This window comes from Babylonia areolata, chromosome 28 (assembly GCF_041734735.1).
Source record: "Babylonia areolata isolate BAREFJ2019XMU chromosome 28, ASM4173473v1, whole genome shotgun sequence".
NCBI classification, from domain to species: Eukaryota; Metazoa; Mollusca; class Gastropoda; order Neogastropoda; family Buccinidae; genus Babylonia; species Babylonia areolata.
Genome location: NC_134903.1, coordinates 25582280 through 25605235, shown reverse-complemented (window position 1 = coordinate 25605235; position 22956 = coordinate 25582280). Strand labels below are relative to the sequence as shown.

At 40.4% G+C, this 22956-nt stretch overlaps 1 protein-coding gene across 5 annotated transcripts in view; it reads right to left on the bottom strand.

The window, feature by feature from the left end:
- Positions 1-18200, bottom strand: part of LOC143301823 (eukaryotic translation initiation factor 4 gamma 3-like) — an 83210-nt gene extending 65010 nt beyond the window's left edge. For 2 of the 5 annotated variants that reach the window (XM_076616224.1, XM_076616228.1), the window contains exons 1-7: positions 18176-18195; positions 17912-18027; positions 15217-15257; positions 14564-14640; positions 6683-6772; positions 6088-6150; positions 884-1078 (exon numbers count right to left, since the gene is read on the bottom strand). In XM_076616224.1, coding sequence (XP_076472339.1) covers positions 884-1078; positions 6088-6150; positions 6683-6772; positions 14564-14640; positions 15217-15257; positions 17912-17964 — 519 coding nt within the window. In that variant the 5' untranslated portion in view covers positions 17965-18027; positions 18176-18195. Of the gene's footprint in view, positions 1-883; positions 1079-6087; positions 6151-6682; positions 6773-14563; positions 14641-15216; positions 15283-16882; positions 16923-17911; positions 18028-18175 lie in introns of those variants that run through there. The other 3 variants (XM_076616226.1, XM_076616227.1, XM_076616225.1) reach the window with 3 other exon arrangements.
- Between the last annotated feature and the right edge of the window lie 4756 nt (positions 18201-22956).

Genomic DNA, 22956 nt, shown 5'->3' with positions numbered 1-22956 from the left:
TTAAACTACATCAAAACAGATTTATCCATTTGACAACCAACAACATCAAAAACCAACCACAGAATCAATCAGCATAGTGCCATTGCCTCATACTCCTCCACACACACTCACACCCCCCTCCAAACCCTTCCACCCCCCTCAATCCACCAGCTGAATGATGGGATCCCATCCGTCCTCTCCTCATTCCACTAGGACTACCCCCCTCCCACACTGAAAATGAACGGTCTCCATCCCACACATGGACAACCTCCCCTCCCCCACTAACTGATCATGAACTGTCCCAAACAGCCCCCTCCCCACCCACCCTCCCCACTGATTGACCATGGACCATCTCCTCCCCACACAAGGACAAACACCCCCCCCCACCCCTGTCCCCCAATAACTGACCATGAATTGTCCCACACAGCCCCCCTCCCCTCCCTGACCCCCCACACTGAACATGAACTGTCTCCTCCCCACCCATCCCCCCTCCCCATTAACTGACCATGAACAATCTCCTCCCCGAGTAAGGATAACCCCCCCCCCCCACACACACACACACACACAAACTGATCATGAACGGTCTCACACTGTTCCCCTCCCCACCCATGCCACCCCCCACAACCTGATCATGAACTGTCTCCTCCCCACACACCCCCCCCTCCTCCTCCTTCAATAACTGATCAAGAACTGTCCCACACCTCATCTCTCCCCCCCCCTTCCTCCCCATGAACTGTCTCCTCCCTACACAAGGACAACCACCCCCCCTCACACAATGACCATGAACCATCTCCTCCCAACTCAAGGACACCCCCACCCCCACTAACTGACCATGAACTGTCCCACACACCTCCCCTCCCCACTAACTGTCTCCTCCCCCACACAAGGACAACCGCCCACTGACCACGAACTGGCTGTTGGGGTACTGGACGGGCATGCCCTGGTTGCCCCCGTAGTTGGTGGGCATGGTGTTGGGCAGGAAGCCAATGTTAGCCGCGGTCATGTTGCCCGTCATGCCTTGCATGAAGGCCACCTGGCTGTTGTTCATGGGTCCCGGCATGCGCGTCTGCCGCATGAAGTACGACCCCGGAAGTGACCCCTGCAACAGTACCGCCTGAGTCCCCACACACTGTTATCTCACATCTTGGCACCATGTGTGGGTGGTGTAATGTGGTGTGGTGTGGTGTGGTGTGTGTGGTGCGGTGCGGTGTAGTGCAGTGTAGTGTGGTCTGGTGCAGTGTAGTTTGCTGCTGTATGGTCTGGTGTGGTGCAGTGTGAATATTTTGTGAATATTCAAAGCACTTATGACAAAAAAAATCTCTCTTTCCCACACATGCAGCACACACATACCATTATTCGTGAAGGTATTGTTCTTGCTTAAGGTAGCACTAGGGGTAGAATTTTGACCAAAAATCATTAAAAAATGTGTTTTGTGTTTGTTGTGAATTTTGCAAGAATAATGTTTCATAAAGCCTTACATGTGTGTGTTTTGTTTGAATTATTACTCAAAGTGTGTGTTTTTAGCTGTTTTTGTGAGTGGGTGTGAGAGAAAGTTGTGAAAAAAAGATCGAATGCATCCAAAAATTGCCCATTTTCAATCGCGCCTACCGTTGCTACGACGCCATGAAGCAAGGCTTGTGACCTACTGAACTAGAGAGGAAGAAACGGCCTTCACCATGAGCCTAATTAGCATAGGAAAATTCCTACACAGCCAGCCTGCCAGGGCCTAAAAGTGGGTCACTGGCTTGCTTGTTGTTGGTGAAGTGATTGGCCGGTTCGGTCACGTGGCCGATCTGAGCTTTATCATTGGCTCTCAAACGACTTCCTGTTTGCAAAGCGTCTGCTATCTGTGTCTATTCAGATCGATCAACAACTATAAATTTTGGATTATTTTAGCAATCTTTGAAAAGATAAGAATGACAAAGGAAAGAAAAGTTAAAGTTAGGGCCCTCCACAAGTTTAGGAAGCGGCGGAGAGGTGGGAAAAGTGCTCAGCAAGTCAGCACTTTGCAGACAAAGGCAAGCACTAACCCCCCCCCACCCCCCTTGGAAACCGAAACAAGACATCTAAACTCCACTGCCTGTCATGCAATGAATCGGTAAGTTTGTTTATCTGACATCCTCCCCCACCCTCTGTCTCTTTATCTGCCTCTCTCTCTCTCACCTTCCCTCTCTTGGTTTACATGTGTGATGGAGTGTTTGGATGTTGAAGTTGTGTGTGTGTATGTGAAGTCAGTTTCTCACACATGCACATTCATTCTCTCTCTCTCTCTCTCCCTCTCCTGTGATTTACATGTGTGATGGAGTGTGTGGATGTTTATAGTGTGTGTGTGTGTGTGTACATGCCCCCCCCCCACCCCCCTCAAAAAAAAAAAGTCACTCTCACACACATTCTCTCTCTCTCTCTCTCTCTCTCACCTTTCTCTTCTTCTCCCATACATGTATACACAAACACATACCAATTTTTTTTTTCCAGAGTGCAGTCAGCAGCAAGAAAAACATCAGGAAAAGAGAAAGGAAGGAGGCAAAAAATTGAGACAATCCGGCATCGAGAACGTCAAGAGCGGTGTGAACGAGGAGGAGAGTTGTATGGGGCAGGACTGTTCTGAACACCAAAACAGCTTTCTTTTTTGTTTTTTGTTTTTGTTTTCTTTTTATGTTATGAACAGACACCTGAAAAAAAATATTTGTGTATAAATTTACCTGTTTTGTGCCTTGGTCTACTAGGAGAGACAAGACCAAACTTTAAATGCAATTTTCTCAAAACGTTCATTTTTCGTGGACTTGCATATTTGTGCAACAAAACACACACACTTCCCATCAGCATAATGACACCAAATTTTGTGTACTAATGTAAAAATGGCTGCTGAGTGCAATAAGACTATCAGGGACATTCTATCTCAATTACTTTACTTGCTACATGTGTGAGATGTGAACTGTCATTGCGACTGAAAAAACACCCTTTTTGATTGAGTGGTGAGTGAACATTATAAATTTTTTACCAAAGCTTTCATGTGTTAATTGCACTCTCTGGTCACTGAAGTGAAACTCTGTTATATCAGACACTTCTCAGAGAGGCAGCTTCTATGAGATCTAGTCTGCGAAATGGAGCTACCCTTCAGAACATTAAAAATATTCATAACTTTAATTCTAGTCAAGCTGTTTACTTAAAAATTGGTGTGTGGCATACCTTTGATGTCTTCTCTCTTTGTGCCAAATTTCAGAGTGATACATTACTTAGAAGTTGAGAAACAAAAATACCCCCAAATCTACGCCTAGCGCTACCTTAAAAAGAAAAGAATTATGAAGTATAAGCTAACACCTAAAACGTTATCATTGGAAAACCAAGAACATTTTAAGATTTTTAATCACAAAATTTAAAAACTTTTTTAAAAATTAAAAAACAAAATCTTTTACACACCAAAGGACCAAACACTAAAACCACAGGGTTGAAATGCATATGACACTTTGAAAGCAGGCAACACAGCCACAGAGATTCTTTTGGGAAAAAAGTTGTTTCTTTTATCAATATTTCACTTTAAATTCAAAATCTGGTGAAACATTCCACAGGTGTGTTTATCAACAACAGAAACAAAGTTTTTTATCGTTATCAGGAATACACTGGCCAGAATTTAATGTTAACTAACGTGGGCCATTTCTTTCAGACTTCTAAGAACATAAAAAAGTCGCATCATTTTTTACCATTTCTTAAGATCTTTTAAATCTATAGAAACCCTAAAAACTGATGTTTCAATCAACTGTGCCAAACGCAATTACAAGAAACCTCAGCACTCACTATTCAACATTCCGTTCAACTATGTGACATCACTGACACACTACCCAACAAATAAATCAATATTGTCAAACAAATAAATCAGTACTGTCACTCAAATCAGTACTATCACAGCTAGTATATCGGTGCTAGCTTAACACTTTGGCCGCTGATGATGTCTTTCGGCACCCGCTAGGGTGACCGGCAATGTCGCCAAAAAGCAACCAAAACAGGGTAGGTCATTCACAAACCAACCACTCATTTTGGAAAGGTTTGAAAGGCCAGATTTTGTGCACGTGACCAGGGGAATCTCTTTCTATTGATCGACACCATCTTTTCAGTACTTCTGCAAGTTTTTGAGTGAATCTATTATAGTTTTATCCGTAACTTTGATCTTTTCATTTTCCAATATGGCTGCATCGACGAGCAGACGTTACTTCACAACTGAGCAAGTTATAGAGCAACTGAGACTGCAGCCAGGCCAGCAAAATTAAGATTGGGGTGAAGAATTCTTGTTATGATGATGAAGAAGTTTCATTGTCTGAGGGGGAGAGTGACAGTGGTGATGACTGTGCACCGAGCGAAGTACAAACTCGCGAGCGTACGGGGCGCGGCCAGACAAGTGGAGCACGTGTTCCTGCTAAGGCCACCACATCGACAGCTGTGACTGACTGTGATAGTGAAGGGGAAGAGTGTGTTGCTCATGTCACAGCACCAGTTTCACGACGGAGAGCAACAACACTGCGTGGCCGTGGGTCAAGCTCGACTACACGCCAACGACCAGAAGGGAGGGTGCAGGTAGAACAGCTGTGCCAAGCCCGGATTTGGGTGTTGTACCACATGGATGATCCCTACTGTCCTGCAGAATGGCTTCCGAATTTTACTAAAAAAACAAAAACAGGTAAGAGCTCTGTGTGTGTGTGTGTGCGCGCGCTCGCTCGCATTTATGTCACCGAGTGTGTGACTAACATTAGGTTGCACTTATGGACAGATCAGAGGTGTACTGTTCATTCACTAGTAGCACATATAAAAATTATGTGTGCAATGTATCAGACAAGTGTAGGACACTGAAGAGCAAGAGCAGTAGGTTTATTTACCACACAAACATTTCATGTCAGTTTTTTTTCTAGTGAAGATTATGGAGATACACTGTGTAAAGCAATGCCAGTGTAAAAATCTATGTTTTTGCTATTTGTGCACTTGTTTACGAGAATAATATCTTTTATTTGCAGTATTTATCATTAGCTGATAATAAATCAGCTGTTATATAATTATTACTGATTGTATCTTACTTTTTTTTCTTTTTTCTTTTTTTTGCTGAAGTGTTTCAGGTGGCCTTGTCAACACTGACAACTTCCGTCCAGTGGACTTCTTTATGCTTTTCTTCCCCGAATCAGCATTCCAACTCGTGGCTGACCAGTCTAATCTGTATGCAGAGAAGCTGCTGTCAGGCATCACTGAACTCAGTCAACATTCAAGGCTGAATGCTGCCAAAGATGTCACTGCCCCCGAGATGGAGGCATACACAGCACTTCAGATCGCAATGGGGCTGTGTTGTAAACCTGAAATTGAGGACTACTGGCGGACATCCTGGCTGCTCAGCCTGCCATTTGGAACCATAATGTGCAAGAAGCCAATGTGTCCCACTCTGTGCTTTGAATTGTATCATACTGTGGAGGACTACAGGAAAGCAGCTGCAACTAAAAATTCAAGGTCCCAAACAATGAACAGTTCAGACCTGTGTACATATTTGTATACACATTTTACCTCCATTTATTTTCTGATTTTAGTAGTATTTCAGTTTCATCAGATAGTTGTAAAGTGTATGTATAGTTCCACCACACTAAGATATATCAAGCGTGGACACTGTGACACCTTCAAGTGAAGTGACAGAAATCATCATTTTTCTACAAAAGGAAATTTTGTGTGTTTCCCATGGATTATATTCTGGATTACACGATTACATGGGAAATATAGTTGTACTGAAGACTTCAATTGGCGAGTTTGCTTTGTTTTCAACTGCATTGCAGTGATGTTTGTGTTGTACCTGTTTGTTTATGTCTGTAATGTGTCGAAGTGCAAAATTTGTATTGAAAACAAAACATAATTTAAAAAAATAAATTAAAAAAAGTCATTTGGCTCAAAAAACAAAAAAGTTATAGTAATTTGAAATGGGTAGGTGTAATTTCTTGCTCTTTCTTGAAAATCAGCTGGCGCCAGGGAGTGTTGCACTCTAAATTCACTGGCAGTGAAAGGGTTAACAAATAAATCGGTACTATTGAAACAAACAAATCAGTGCTGTCAATCACTGTCCCTCCTTCCAACTCCACAACTCACCTGTTGGCTCCACATGGGGGGTCCTGGGGGGTCCTGTGCATCTCCCACCAGGTTATAGTTTTGCTGAAATACAAAGGAAACCTATCCATGACAGCTATGTACAGGCTCTTAGCACTCTAAGTGAAAACATACGTCATTCAAAATAAACTCACAGAAACTACATTTTTCATCAAAAAGAAAGAACATAGATGCATTCAATCTCTATTCTTAAAAAATAATAATAATCAGCTTTTACTGTGTGGCACTCATTTCAGTAATTCCAGTTCATAACAATATGTAAACGCTTGACAGAACAGCCAGTGGTCAAATAAAATCATTCTTCACTAAGTGCCATGAGCTCCAGTCTTTGAACAAAGCATGGTTTAAATTGTGTGAAGTATCCGACACCCAATACTGCGCAACTGCTTGCATAACTTGACAGCAAGCACTTCAATCATTTTGCCAGAACCTGCAACTCTCTTATCTGGATCACACCCAATAACAATTCCTTCTCTCTCAGCAGAATTTCCATTTACTACTTAGTCCACTTCAAATAAAATGCCACAAATCCCCCCTTAGTGACTCCAAGTCCACTCAGCAACAAGCAAGCACTCACGGGCTGTCTCCCCACATTGAAGCTCTGAGGCGCCTGTGCAAGACCTGGTCCGGCTACCCGCGCTGACGCGGGCTTGTTCATGTCGACAAACTGAAATAGAGAAAAATATATAAATCAGGTCACCATGTCACAAACTGATCAATTTCCTCTTGTAGAAGCCTGTTGGAAGCGATGACTGGTGTGACGTTCAGCAATTTACTAAGCTGATGATATCTGTACTGAAAACAGAACTATTCAACAGCCCCATAGGCTTCTAGAAATTTAAGAAAATTTGTTTCAATTACCTCTTAATACATGTAATGGTCAAAGAAATTGTTGCTTCATGTGTGTTTAACTATTTAGAAAACAGCATAATCTGTCATTTTATCACTAGTTCTAAGGCAATATCAATTGTCGAATCAGGGTTAAATACAGGGTTAGCAGAAATCTGCCTTGTACTCCGAATTCTTTTTTCCTCGTCAATAGTCAAAAGCAAACACTAAGCAAGAATATGGTTTGTCTTGGGTCTGGGAATGAATTCAGCGGATAAAGTGATTTTGAGAAAAAAGTAAAAGATATAAAAAACATGAAATGAAGCAGAGATTATCTTTATTCTTTTTTTTTAAAAGCGATGGGCAATAAACAATACACAACACACTGTTAAGTGCAATTCAACAGGAAATTCTAATTACATATAACTTGGGTGCAAAAACATGAATGATTGCTGGCATGCATTAATATAAGCCACTATCATGCTTGAAAATGCTTTTTTTTATGCTTCAGTTTAACAATCGTAATTGTTAAAATCTTCAAGCTTACATATTTTATCACAATTTTCTCAAAATTCTGTTATGTGACAGGAATGAAATTATGAAAAGACATATTTTTGTATTTTACTTTTGCATAATGCTGATAGAAGGTAGTGAAATTATGAACAAATGAAAAGTTCTCCTTTCCTTTGTAATAATATGCAAAGCCATTAGATTTTAAGACTTTTTTTCCATTCAAATTGTGGATCTCCTTTACCAAAAAATGTATACCTGCAACAATTTGAGGCAAAGTCTTCACCAAATTCATTTTTCCCTCTGACTGTATGTTCTTACTTACAATTTCTTTGTCTTACAACTTTGCAGGGTCTTTGAAGCATGTTTGTCTTAGAAATTTGAATGATTTTTGTTGCATACTTTAGGAAGAAAAAAACTTATTTCTTGCAGTTTGCAACTTCTGAAAATTAAATTATACAATTTATAGGAACTATGTACTGTTCTGAAGAAAGAAATTTACACATTTCAAAATCGGTTTTCTTCATCTGAAATCAGTTTACTATTTTCTTCCTTTTAAAATATTCCTATAGTATTAGTCGTCTTTATAGGAGCTGTTTAAATACTTTTTAATACAGTTTGTCATTAAACAAGCCAGTTTAAAAATATGGAAGTGTATAAAATTTCAGTAGTGCATAAAGTGTTTGAACTGAAGGCATCATTTTCATGTCATAATTATGCAAATCTGTACAGACATATTTATTTCATTTATTTTTGTAATTTTTCATCAAACATGAACACAGAAACATTAGAAATTGGAACATAATACAGATTCAGGACTATATGTAGACCTCTTCAGTGCATGCAAGTCAAAACTCTTTAACACTGATTTCTTTTCTTCTAGACATTCAGACAACATGAACACAACTAATAGATAACTATTTATCACACAAGTCTGATATGAACATCTCAACTGAACTAAAATCTCCCAAGTCAACTTAGTTCTACCTGGTCTTTTCTCTCTGCACACAGGAAGTAAAGCACGCTGTTCCTAGTTTCACAAATCCAATGTCAGGAACTTTCAGAAATGTTCTGTACTGTCAATACAAATGAAGTCCCAACACTGCACAATGTGGGGATGGGACACGTGGCCATTAGCCAACTATCTTTGCAAGCCAAGCAGTCCTAGGCATCAATTGAGAGAAATACAGAATTTCCATGATTATCCAACTAAACATGAGAACACATCTGACCACACCACCTGGAGGCCGGAATATTCTCTAGTCCAACAGTGATCCAAATGACAAAATCTTTCAAATTTATACCCACATGAAAAAGCTGATAAATATAGGGGCCATTCCTTACTACAGCAGTTTGGCCACAGAAATCTGAAGATTAACAACTCATTAAGACATAGGTTACACACACACACACACATACACACACTCACACACAACCCAGTAAAAGTGACACAGTTCCAACACACCAAACAGGATGTGACACTGGGGCCTCAATCTCTACCCAGCCAGCCACAATGGTCATCTGATTGCTTGGTGTGTGGCTGGCTGTGGCAGCAGTCACAATTGACTGACACCAAGTCTTACACAACCAGCACACAAAGGAAGGCCCTTCAGGCAGCAGACTGGGGGACTGTTCACAATGAAGAGCAGTTGTGTAAGACATAGACTGTAGAGGGAACAGGTGGCAGAACAGGAGGGGGGAGGGCTCAATGGTGAAGGTAACAATGGCAGTCTACAAGATGTGCTTACATCAAGAAACTTTGTAGGGGCACATAAAAATGTTTTATACTTGATGTAACTTATACAAGTATAAATAACATTTGGTAGCATGCTTATTTATAATAGTTTACAATGGCCACACCAACTGGTTTAAGACATACATTTTGAGGAAGAACATGAGTATAAATAACATTTGGTAGCATGCTTATTTATAATAGTTTACAATGGCCACACCAACTGGTTTAAGACATACATTTTGAGGAAGAACATGAGTATAAATAACATTTGGTAGCATGCTTATTTATAATAGTTTACAATGGCCACACCAACTGGTTTAAGACATACATTTTGAGGAAGAACATGAGTATAAATAACATTTGGTAGCATGCTTATTTATAATAGTTTACAATGGCCACACCAACTGGTTTAAGACATACATTCTGAGGAAGAACATGAGTATAAATAACATTTGGTAGCATGCTTATTTATAATAGTTTACAATGGCCACACCAACTGGTTTAAGACATACATTTTGAGGTAGAACATGAGAACACGCCTGACCACACCACCTGACATGCTTGTGTCCAACACTGGTAAGTTTGTGACAAAAATTAATCTCCTTTAAGAGAATCACCCATCCTCCTTCTTTTTTAATACATAGGAGCAGTCTCCACTATTTATACAACATCAAATCACAAGAAACCATTTCTTACAACAGATCTGCCATTGGAAGATGAAGAGAGACTCATGATCCAAGTTTCCCAAACAAACCACAGAAGTGTCCAAGCTCCACCACATCCAGTCAAGAAATGACACTGGTTCTTCTCTCTCAACTACCAGCTAGCCAGCCCCACTGGTCATGTGACTCCAGGCTCTAATGTTACTGGCTGCTACACAACAAACACACTGACCACTGGTCATGTGACTTCAGGCTGAAATGTTACTGGCTGATACAGGACAATCACACTGACTCAAGCCCCAAGGCTTACTCAATCACCACTTGGGCAGTCTGCTGTGGGTTGGTCAGGGTGGGCAAACAAAGGTATCTCAGTGGCCAGTGTGTGTGTGTGTGTGTGTGTGTGTCACATTGTATTACTCAAATGTCACAACTGATTTCTGTGTCTGTGTCTGTGTGTGTGTGTGTGTGTGTGTGTGTCATTGTATTACTCCTATGTGACAACTGATTCCTGTGTGTGTGTGTGTGTGTGTGTGTGTGTGTTACATTGTATTACTCCTATGTCACAACTGATTTCTGTGTCTGTGTGTGTGTGTGTGTGTGTGTGTGTGTCACATTGTATTACTCCTATGTCACAACTGATTCCTGTGTCTGTGTCTGTGTGTGTGTGTGTGTGTGTGGCTCATTGTATTAATCCTATGTCACAACTGATTTCTGTGTCTGTGTGTGTGTGTGTGTGTGTGTGTGTGTGTGTGTGTGTGTATGTGTGTCACATTGTATTACTCCTAGGTCACAACTGATTTCTCTGTGTGAAAGTCAGGCTGCTCTCCCTGGGAAGAACTAGTCACTACAATAACAACACTACCACTTTTTTTTACTTTTCTTTTTCCTTATTTTTCTGCCTGCAGGTGTATGTGTTTTTCTTATTAAAGCCAATTTTTCCACAACATTGTACCCACAACAACCCTTTTGTTGCTGAGTGTTCTTTTACATGCTCTAAGTGCATGCTGCACACGGGACCTCAGTTCCTTTTATCATCCAAATGAATATCATCCAGAACACCACTACAGGCCTAGTGGAGAGGGAGAAAATATTGGTGAGTGTGGTAATCGAACCAGCACAATCAAATTCTCACTTCCTACTTCTTAGGCAAATGCACTGCCTCTGCGCCAACACTCCATGTGCGTGTGTCAGTGGATGAGTGAGTGTCTGTGTGTCAGTGGACACAGGTGTATGTGTGTGTGTGAGCGTGTCACTGTGTGTATACAGACAGGGTTTAGGTTTCATGTCCATTATCCAACATCGGTCACTGATGTATACAATTTTGAAATGATGAATCAATGTGGCAGCCAGCCAGTCACTTGACTCATTCATATTTCATAAAATCAGTCATGCTAAAACAGTAAAAGGGCAATTGTTACTGTTCTTGTGCTGTTCCAATGACCATGAACACTGATGTGCAGACGAACATTGTAGGGGGGAAAAAACTGTACCAAGCCAGAAAGGAAATGAGGTGCTCTTACACAAAGACATCATCGTTTGAATACTCTGAACTGCAGTGGAATACAATGCCACTTTAGCTCATGACTTTTCCACCTATCTCCTCAACTTAAGATGGCTTTGATACATGCAGAACATTTTGTTGTAATAAATCATCATCCACATTGTGGAGCATGCTGCTGAAAGATGTTGCCTAATGTCTCAGAAAGATCGAATGAGTGTTCAAAACAGTTCCAATCTCTTCCATTCTGCACACGGCTGGAGTCTGAATCGAAAGATTTCTTCAGTGTTCATAGGTAACTTACAAGTTACATATTTCCTTCGTTGATGTTATTCAAGAGCGTGACACATTCAGTAAACTGAGATCCGATTAAGATAAGCGTAAGCACACTTTTACGAGCATGAATGTAGTTTTTATTCAGTAATTTACTTACATGTAGTGACAAATATAACATTATCTTTAAAGTGCATTTTAACTTCTGTCAGTGTATACACAAGAACAGAAAAAACAGCACCACACATTATGCTGGCAAGGCACTTTATGAGACATTTTGTAACAGTGGAAAAGAGGATTTCCACCAAGCAAAGGAAAGTGATTTCCTAAAACAAAGGTCATTGTCTAATGTACATGAAAGTTACACTCTGCAGACCTCAAGTCCTTCAGCTGAACTCTGCTGGTGTTTCTACATAATCCTTTGTATATTATAAACCAGATGATAATGTGAGTCAACATAAATCAGCGTTCCAGCACTGCACAAAAAGTTCAGTGGTGACGATGTCTTTTCCATCACACACACATGCACTCAGACACACACACACACTCATATAACACCATTTCACACAGCCAGTGTGGACAAAGTACAAATTCAGTTACAAATTTTTCGGGTGTGGGGATGCCATGGGCAGAAGGGGTTGTTTTTCCTGACCAACTAACTTTGAAAATGATCCATTGATTTTGTGGTGAACCGGCCAAATGATCCATGGTGTCCTGAACCAAACCTAAACTATACATAGGCTATGAGTGTCAGAGGCCACTGGGTGTGTATGTCAGTCGACAATGTGTGTGTGTGTGTGTGTGTGTGTTAGAGTGGACACAGGGTGTGTGTGTGTGTGAACAAAGTGTGGGTGTGCGTCAGCAGGCACTGCACTGCAATATGACCTGTCTGTCTATACACCCTCCAGACAAATGCACTCCTCCTCAGACTCTTGTCTTCTGGCTTTTCCCAGAATAAGAACAAAATCTTATGGTGAAAAAAGCTTTTTCCTACAATGCTCCAGAAGTATTATCTTCTCTCCTTTCTAATACATGTCATTAAAATACTGATCCTGTCTTTAAATTTAATTGTTTAAAAAAAAAACCTGTGTATGACCAGTGTCCCTTCTTTCTGATTGTTGCTGGGTGTACTGGTCAAAAGTGTTGGGTGTGTTTTAAATACTATCATCTTTATCCAAGTTCTATTTTACCCCTGTGGTTGACAAAGTCATTTCATATCCTTAAGAAATAAGAAGTGATTTTTTGTTGTTGTTTTTCCTACTTTAATACTGTACTGTAGTAGTAGTGTATGTGTGTTTTAATTCATATTCCACATACACTTAATGCTCATGAAGATAAAAATGCAGAGACACTGAAACTAATTTTAGACTGTGTGTACATGTGTGTAAGTTGTGTGCACACACAAATGTGTGGAAATGGGGTGGATATTAGAAATCAAATGGATGTGTGTGCGTGTGTATGGTGGGGGTGCGGGGGTCACAGCAGACAGAATGAGATGGTGACAGAGAGAACCAGCTTGAAATACAGTTCCAATGAGGGAAGGTAGAGGAGACAGCTGTGACATGGAAACCAGACTGACCACTTTGACCTTTGATACTGGTGTGACTAACCCTTCAATAGAAGTGGACTTTGATCCCCTTCACCCCTCCCACACCTCTATCTGATTCTCCATCCCTTGTGCCCTGAACAGGAAGAAAGGGGAAAGTGTGGAAAAGAAAGACAGTGGAAACAAGGGGCAGAGCAAGTAAAGGAAATGTGGGGAGGAGAGGAAGTAGCAAAAGAAAGAGGGGAGGCTAAGGGGGGAGGGGGGGGGGGTGTTGATGGTGTCAGGACATGCAAGGTGAGGGAGGAAAGGGTTAGACAGTCTGTAGTTGTCCTACTTCTGGAGATTACAGTTAATCAGGTATGGTAACTTCAAACACTATTCCTCCAAAATACATCTACCAGTATTACTTTCCCTTGCCCAAGCAAATCAAGTGCCAGTCAGCAAAGCTATTATCATCATTATTATCACCAGTTTTGCAAACCACAGGGTCATAACTAGGCTGAAAACTCTGTTGTAATCAATCCCACAGAACTTGAGATAAAAAAAAAAGGAAAAGAAAACAAGGCACAAGAACAGTAATATTCATGCACATAAACCTAGGACATGCCTCTGACATCGACTATTTTGTCAATATTTTGACAGAGAATTTTCTAAAAGTAATCTGAACACAAGCAACACAATAAGTTATGCACAAAATCATACCTACTGGTATACAAAACTTTAAAAAATAAATAAATTAAAAAAAACAGCAGGCAATTCACAGATAACAGGCCCAAAACAGAAATCAGCAATGAAAGACTGTCCTATTTCCAAGTCCAGACACAAGACAAAAAACAGCCAATGCTTTCCAGCAAAATCACAGGTGAATGGATCAGGAAGGCAGAAGAGAAGAGATGACAAAAAGAAAATGGAAAAGACCAGAAACAAGAACAAATTTCAAACATTTTCCAGAAGTGGGGATACTATCAATAATTGAAACAACCCACACCACCCCCATATGGCAGTCAGCAAAAATGTGAAAGACACACTCATGTTCATAACATTCAGAGCAAATGTTGACAGAAATACCAGAATTATCTCCCTTTATTTGAAGATTATGCTAACACACAACAATGCTTTCATTTTCACAATGAAGAGCAAAATCAAATGAATTGACAGAAGAGCATCTTAACCATTCTGCCACATTCCTCCAGTGTCAAAACAAAAATGCATTTTTTTTTCTTTTCTTTTTTACCAGGCCAAATAAAAACAAACATCTGTCAAATAAAAACAAGCATTGTCCTGCCAGAAAAAAAAAAATACTGACTACATCCTCGACAACAAATCACAGTTGAGTCATAATGTAAAACAACAGACGATGACCAAACCATCAAAAATTTTAATAATAAAAATACACAAATACTGACCGCTTGAGGCGGGTAAGCTGCTCCAGCAGCCTGAAAATGCGACTGGTAGTGTGACGGGTCGTCAAAGTGACTTCCACCTGCCAATCAATTATAAACAAAACGATAATATCAAAACAATCACCCCCATCAGCAAAACCCTTGAAAATTTCCCCTTCGTCTTGTCAAATCTAGAAAGCCAACAACAGCAAAAAAAATTCAACAAAACTTGTTTTATACTTTTATGTTCTTATTTTTTCTTCTTTTTTTTTCTTTTTATTAGTAAACTTGTCACAAGCAGATCTGAGATGATCATTTCAAAACAAACAAATCCTTCTCTGAAGTTCTCTATCTACCTTCTTTACCCTGTGGCTTCAACTTGCCCATACCACCTTTGAGTTTGAAGCTCACTTTTCTGTCTCTGTAAGTACCATATTCTGGCTTATTTACAATGAACAAACAGTAAATAATACAAGAGAGAGACAGGAGGGGAGAGTGGTGATGTCTTCTCTGGTGCCCCAACACCATCAGCAGAAGTCATGGGATAGGCAACTGGTAAATTACACAAACATATACACATCACAAAAAATTCAATTTCCAAAAATCCAACAGCAAAAAAAAAAGAAGAAAAAACATCAATATCCATATCACAATATACACACACACAGGAAACTTACGTAGGTGTGACGCAGGAGGAGGTGTCTGTCCTCTTGGATTGCTCATTTGGTTAAGGTTATACAAGTCTGAGACACAATCCATACCACATCACAAATAACATATATTTCAAGAAGAACACATTGCCTTCCCTTTGGCCTTTATGAACAAAACTACACACCCCTTTGGCCCTCTTCATGAAGAAAATTACACACCCCTTCGGCCCATTTCATAAACAAAGCAACACACCCCTTAGGCCTTCATGAACAAAACTACACACCCCTTCAGCCCTCTACATGAACAAAACTACACACCCCTTCAGCCCTCTACATGAACAGAACTACACACACCCTTGGCCTTCTTCATACAGCAGCAACACAATGTCAGAAGTATAATTGGTATACATACAATTACCATAGTTTTAACACAGTGATGATACTTCAGCACCTAAAAGTAGGGTGTGCAACTACTACAAGTGAAGATAATACTGACAGCCGCTTCATAAATGTAAGAACTATAATGTTTCAAATCAATACATCCCATTTTGTTTCCACATTTAAGTATTTCATACAATGATACATACAAACATATCTGAGTAAGAAAAGTGAGAGAATGAAAGAATGAATCTATGTATAAGTTGGTGAGTGTAAGCATTTTTGTCTCTGGGTTTTTTTGGGTTTTTTTTTCAAGTTTCACTTTTATGAAAATATATATATGTGTTTAGCCTCTGAGTGAGAGCATAGCACGTCTCCAGGAATGTTTGCTAAAAGGTTCATTTTAATGAAAAAGAAAATGTATGCTGTTGCTGTTTATCCTTATTAAGTTATTTGCTTGATCAGTTAATGTTTTCTATCTCCAGGTGGTTCCCTCTCCATATGCACGTACACACATGCGTGGTTGTGCTGTAGATAAGCATAATGTGTATGCAGTGCAAGCATACGCACGCTTATTGTACACACCATGGAACTTTTCTGCTCAAACACAATGAATCAACTATACTTCCCCTTCCTCTGCCATCAGCCTAACGCCTTCCCCACACCTTTAAGTTTACATCTGTGCAACTTCAAGCTATTCCAGGTTTTCATTCACAATCTACTGAAGTACTCTTGGCTTTTAGTTCAGATCCAATTCAAAAATTATATCATTCGCGGTCAGTAAACTGAAGTATACAGTATACAGTATACACATGCATACACAAAATCATAAACCTCTCATGAAAAAACAAAAAAACTCACAGAGTATCAATACCTGACATAAACATTGCACACAAACATACACACGTCAAGGTGGGCACATGTGTAAATAATGTGAACATGCTCTTTACAAACTTTACATATTAAAAAGAAAATTGAAGCAATGTGGGTTTGTCAGTTTGTCAAGTACAACTGTGCTGGTTTTTCTCTTTAAATCTTGTCATGACAATACTAGTCTGTAAATATTCCTAACAGTGCTATAGTGTAACATATTTCCAGCTGCTTCTTTTTTTCTTCTTTTTTCTTAATAACAAAATCATACTTGCTTGACATAAACCTTCACCCAACCACCTACATTCCCAAGGTACTACTGCTTTCAATGAATCTCATTCATTAATTTTCATTATATCTACAGTTAGGATTCAATTTCAATGCTCCAGATGATCCCATTTATTCAATGTTGACCACCCAGAGAAAACAAAGACAATGCTTTAACCTGAAAACACTGGCAGTTTCCTCATTTTGGAAGATTCTACTGACACACTGCAAAGTTGAAACTGTAATCTGTACAAGCAGTGGTACAGTCAAGTGACTCAGTTTTATATCACTCTGACCCAGCACATGTTCTTAGGTGTAGAAAGGCTATGTACTTCACTTCTTGTCAGTCAAAACACCACAAGTATCTCTGTACAGCTGTACTGTCTCTTTGTTTGTGTCTGCCTTTAGAAAAGGGCCAAGAAGTAGGTGAGTGTGTGCTAAAAATAGCTCATCAGAAAGGTATTTGCTTCAAATTGTTTAAATGAACAGAATTACAGCATTTCTTAAAAAACTTGTGGTGGATCAGTAACAAAATGTATCACAAGAACAACAAAGCCAAATGATAAACTATCACATGATCACTCTAGCTAAAAAAAGGTGGGTAAGTAAACCCCCATATGTTAATTTTGTTCACAAACTACGTGTTCTTGCCAGAAATAGATTCTGTTCCAAGTTTGATGATTGTAACGCAATAGGGACAGTAATGAATGTTTTCCCGATAAAATGTATCCGATTATTAAGCGAAACTGGCCATTCAGACTGGAAACCTAGTGCCTGGGAGAAGTTCTGATGATAAATTCGTCAACTACTAGTCCGGTATTTTGCGGCATTTGTGTCATGTACGCTACAACATGCTAAACCATCGTGACATTGCGCTTGTCGGAAATTCGTAGTAAGACCCCGCCTACATTCTGAAAGAGATGCATTTTAAAATAAAAATGCTTTGTATTCTATTTTCAAAAAATTGATAATAAGACTCATAGTTCTAGAATCCAAAGGCATAATTCATTCATTAAACGAAATATCCTATTCGAAAAGCGATCGAGACATGTTCGAGACCGAGTGCACGTTGAGAACAGACATGTCGGACCGAAATAGCAGGTCCAAGTAGGAAGTGATTATACCGGTTTACAAGGCCAAAAAGAATAATGTTTAAATGTAGACATGACAAACAAAAAATCTAACGATTTAAATGTTCAAAGGATACTGAACTGTCCTTATATTGCTCTGAACGGGTGAGGATTTTCCTCTGATGTTCATTATCTATCTTTCGTCCCTCGAGTCCTGTTGGACTTTTACAAGGATGTTTTTGAGAGCATACTCCTGATAATAAACAAAAGAAACACATCAAATGTAAGTTCATATATCATACAACCATTACAACATCAGTTACATGGTAAAATGGTCATGAAACAAGGTGATGATGACTGATTTCATATTATTTCTCAAATATGGCTATGCTGTACCGTACCTTATAACAGGAGTTTGTCTTCGATAATGTCCGTGAGTATTCGGATGGATTACTTCCGGGTTACTTCGTCTCGGAAAAGTCGACCCCCAAGACCACCGTTGCAAAAGTTGCCAAAGATAAATATAACACGGGAATTTTTAGTTATTTGTTTCGTGCACAACTGAAACTTGTAGACTCGGCAGTGATTAGATATTTACATTTCTTAATTGGAAAAGAGGGTAAAAACTTACTCGAGGAACTGCAAAAGAATACTGGACAATCGACTGTGCAATTGATCAGCTGGAACTAAAAATAGATACTGTGCTGACGGAGTGTGACGAAAGCTGTCAAGCTCGTGTTCCCCACAGCAGCAAATTCCCGAGTCCTCTGCTCTCAGCGCCATGAGAAGACGCCACCTTTCACCCCTTTCCCTGCCACCCACCTCCACCCCCACGGCCCCCCTCCCCCCTCCCTCTCTCTCTCTCTCTCTCTCTCTCTCTCTCTCTCTGTCCGAGTCTCTGTCCAGTATTTAATATTTGTGTATTCATATGAATGTATACGCAAGTATGTGTATGAATGTGTGTATGTTTGTACAAATTTGCGCACGCGCATGTGTGCGTGTGTGTTTGTGTGTGTGTCAGTGTGTGTGTGTGTGTGTGTGTCAGTGTGTGTATGTGTCAGTGTGAGTGTGTAGGGCGGTTGCTGGCCAGGTATGTACACATGTATGTTTGAACATGTACTGACTGACGTTTGAATGTTTGTGTGTATTGCGTGTGCCCGTTGGGGGCCGGTTGTGTGTGCTTTTGTGCCATGAGTGTGTGTGTGTGTGTGTGTGTCAGTCTGTGTCTGTGTCTGTGTGTTTGTGCGCTAGCAGTGCAGTGCGTGTGTGTCACAGTGGAGGGCGGCAGGTATGTAGTTAACGGTAATTTTGAATGTACGTTTGAATGTCTGTATGCGGCATTGCGTGTGCCGCTGTGTTGATGTGTGCTTCAGTACTACAGACTGTGTGTGTGTGTGTGTGTGTGTGTGCCATGTGCCGGTGTCAGTGTGTGTGTGTGTGTGTGTGTGTGTGTCAGTCGGTGTGCGTGCGTGCGTGTGTATGTGTGTGCGTCAAGTGCGTGTGTGTGTGCATGGTCCGTCTGTGCGGTGTCTAGTCGGCCGTGTCACAGTCAGTGTGTCAGTCCCGTGTATGACTCGACTCGACCGTATTAATTTATTGTCACAAAATCCTCAAGGATTAATAGACGCAACAAAACAACCGGCATCAGTGATGAACAAAGAAATAAGTAACGGTCATCTAAGACGCATGCAATGATAAACATAGTTGGCGAGCGTTTTCTGACAGTCATCGCATGTGAATAAATCGCCAGGGTATTGGATGTTGTCGAGTCTTGTATCTCTTCAGTTTTAATGATTACATCCGATATATGATTATCAGTATTGTCAGTGTACTGAGGGACGGTCGTAATTAGATGGTTTCGCACATTATGAAATAAAAATCCGGCGGTACATCTTCAACAACTGACTTCAGTTCCATATGTGTGTGTGTGAGTGTGTGACGGTGTGTGTGTGTGTGTGTGTGTGTGTGTGTGTGTGTGTGATGGTGTGTGTGTGTGTGTGTGTGTGTGTGTGTGTGTGTGTGTGTGTGTGTGTGTGTGTGTGTGTGTGTGTGTGTGCCGGTGTGCCCAGTCGGCGTGCGTGTGTGTGTGTGTGTGTCAGTCAGTGTGTGTGTGTGTGTGTGTGTGTATGTGTGTGTGTTATGGTGTGTGTGTTTGTGTGTGAGTGTGTGCGTGCGTGCGTGTGTGTGTGTGTGTGTGTGTGTGTGTGTGTGTGTGTGTATTATAGTGTGTGTGTGTTATAGTGTGTGTCTGTGTGTGTGTGTGTGTGTGTGTGTGTGTGTGTTATGGTGTGTGTGTGTGTGTGTGTGTGTGCGTGTCAGTGTTTAGTGTACTAGTTTTGCTGGTCACCGGCAATGTGGTATGTATACAACACGGTGGTAATTTTGATGTAATAATTTATGTCATGGTTTTCAGTCAGTTGTTGTCGTTGTTTTGAAGTGTTTTGTAAAGCACTGGATCAGATTTGTGCACAGTGTGCTGTATTAGTATCAATTATCAGTAGTTGTGTTGCCCGAGGTCCTGTTCAGGGGGGTGGGGGACTCGGTGGATCAGGCAAAAAATTCAAGAAGCACACCGGACAGTGCTCAGTCATATATCATCCTAGGAAATCAACACATTATTTTGTCTTAACTCATTCAGTACGGCCAGTCCTCTCTTCTCCTCTACACAGACCCCTCGGATGTCCAGTGGGTGTCTGAAATGACCCAACCTTTAGCTTCCGTCGTCAGAATTATGGTATTCTTTGTCAACATTCACCTCTTCAGTATAAGAGCCTTCCGCTTGCAATATTTTGATGATGGTAATTGGGGTGAAACGCTGTTAGCGTCGTCTCTTTCGCCGTTCGTACGGAGAGAGTTAACAGCCTTGTCTCGTCTTGTCTTGTCATTTCTTGTTTTCTCTCTCTCTCTCTCTCTCTCTCTCTCTCTCTCTCTCTCTCTCTCTCTCTCTCTCTCTCTCTCTCTCTCTCTCTCTCTCTCTCTCTCTCTCTCTCTGCGAACAAGTTGCTTGCCTGTGTGTCTGTGCATGCCCCAGTGCGTGTGTGCCACTGAGTTTCAGTGCAAGTGCGGCATGTGTGCACGCCTTTGGCGACATTCAGTTCGTAAGGTCGTGCGTGCCGTCATCATGTGTGTGTGTGTGTGTGTGTGTGTGTGTGTGTGTGTGTGTGTGTGTGTGTAAGTGTGTGTGTGAGTGTGTGTGTGTGTGTGTGTGTGTGTGTGTGTGTGTGTGTGTGTGTGTGTGTGTGTGTGCCGGTGTGTTTGTGCGGCCGCGTGCGTGCGTGCATGTGTGTGTGCGTCCCCGGCAGTGCGTGCTTGCGTGCGTTAGTGTGTGTATCAGTGTGTGTGTCAGTGCGTGCGTCCAGTGCGTGTGTGTGTGTGCGTGCGTGCGGTGCGTGTGTGTCAGTGTGTGTGTGTATGCGGGTGTCAGTGTGCAACACTGGATTTTGCCATGTATCGTTTGTTGAAGCAGTTCAGTAATCCCCTGTTAGGTCGTAGACTTGATGTCAGAAAGAAAAACAGCATAAGAAGAAGACAACTACATATATACAATGCTTATGTATCCGCCGGCCTGAAAACAAAGAATTTGTCATATTGTCGCTGTCACTTGAAATCTTACATATGCTAACTGGCTGCTATGCATGAGACTTCGATGTTTTTCCTCAGTTTTTCAGTCTCTTCGTTTTTGAACTAAAGGGGTAGTGGTGGTGGTGGTCTCACTTGAAAGACTAGCACCCAGACCACCTCTCAAGGGGTCCGGAGAAAGAGTGTGAAAATGCTGGTCCAGAACCCATGCATTCTGGCTTCCTTGGAAGGTACCGACCTGTCAGTCCGTTCAGTTTCGGCAGTTAACTCACCTCACTCTACTGCCTGATTTTCACCCTTCCACTTTTGTTTCCAACAGTTTTGTTCAGACTGAGGAACAGATGCGACAATTATACTTTACGCACTAGGAAATAAAAACATAATGATGCTCTAATGCTCTCTATAAATACTGACAATTGCAAAACATAATGTAGACAGCCGGGACCAAGAATATATTCTTTTCATGGGGACGTTGTATTACTTAGACTTGTACTAGACATGTGTATATTGCCCTTTTTTATCACAAATTTGTTATGTTCCAGAGTTATGTTAAAAGCATATTTTCCCACTTTATATGCATGTTTGGGATATTTGAAATTAAGAACATTTGTAATGTTGGCTTTATTGTACTTATATGTGCATGCAATGAATGTGGCTATCCGTAACATATATATCTGAGAAGTATCCATCAGTTGTTGTTTTGTTTTTGTTGTTGTCAAGTTTATCATTTCTAATGTCCAAAAACCCCAAGTGCAACGTTCAGAGCAAGTCTGTCACAATCATATTTCTTTTCAATATATTGCAAACTCTGCCCAAAAAAGTTGTACATGATTACACAACGATTGATAATGTAAAATCGTGTCTTTTTTATCTTTGCAAAAAATACACTTGTCATCAGGGAGTTTTCGCTTGTTCATGAATTTTCATCTGGAACCATTTTAATCTTATCTCTAATGCAAAATCGTGTATTTTTTATCTTTGCAAAAAATACACTTGTTATCACCGAGTTTTCGCTTGTTCATAAATTTTCATCTGGAACCATTTTAATCTTATCTCTTGGATCTTTCTTGCATAAAAACATTATTCCTATGATGTTTTTTTGTTGTTGTAGTTTTTTAGTCATGTCAAATTTTTGCAGGCATTTGATAGTTCTGGCTTTCCTATTATGAACATCTCAAAAATATTATATTTCTTTCCTCTTAGAGCTTTTACTATTACAATATATGCTTTATCGCTGCTGGCTCCATTCTGATCTTTTGCAGGCATGTGGTAATTTTGGTTTTCCAATATGTACATCTTGAAGATATTTCGTTCCACTTGGAGCTTTTAACATTACACTGTATGCTTTATCTTTGCTGGCTCCATTCTGATCTTTGTTTTTATCAATCAATCAATCACTTTATTGTCTGATACAGAGTACAGAAATTTGTCTTTCCAATGCTTTCTTCTTTCCTTTAAAAAAAAGAAAGCTTCTGACTCAGTTTACACACCTGTATACAATACAATACAATACAATACAATACAATACAATACAATACAAGATAACGTAAAAGAGAATGAAAGGTTTGGGAATATGGAATATTTATGAATTCCAAGATAACAT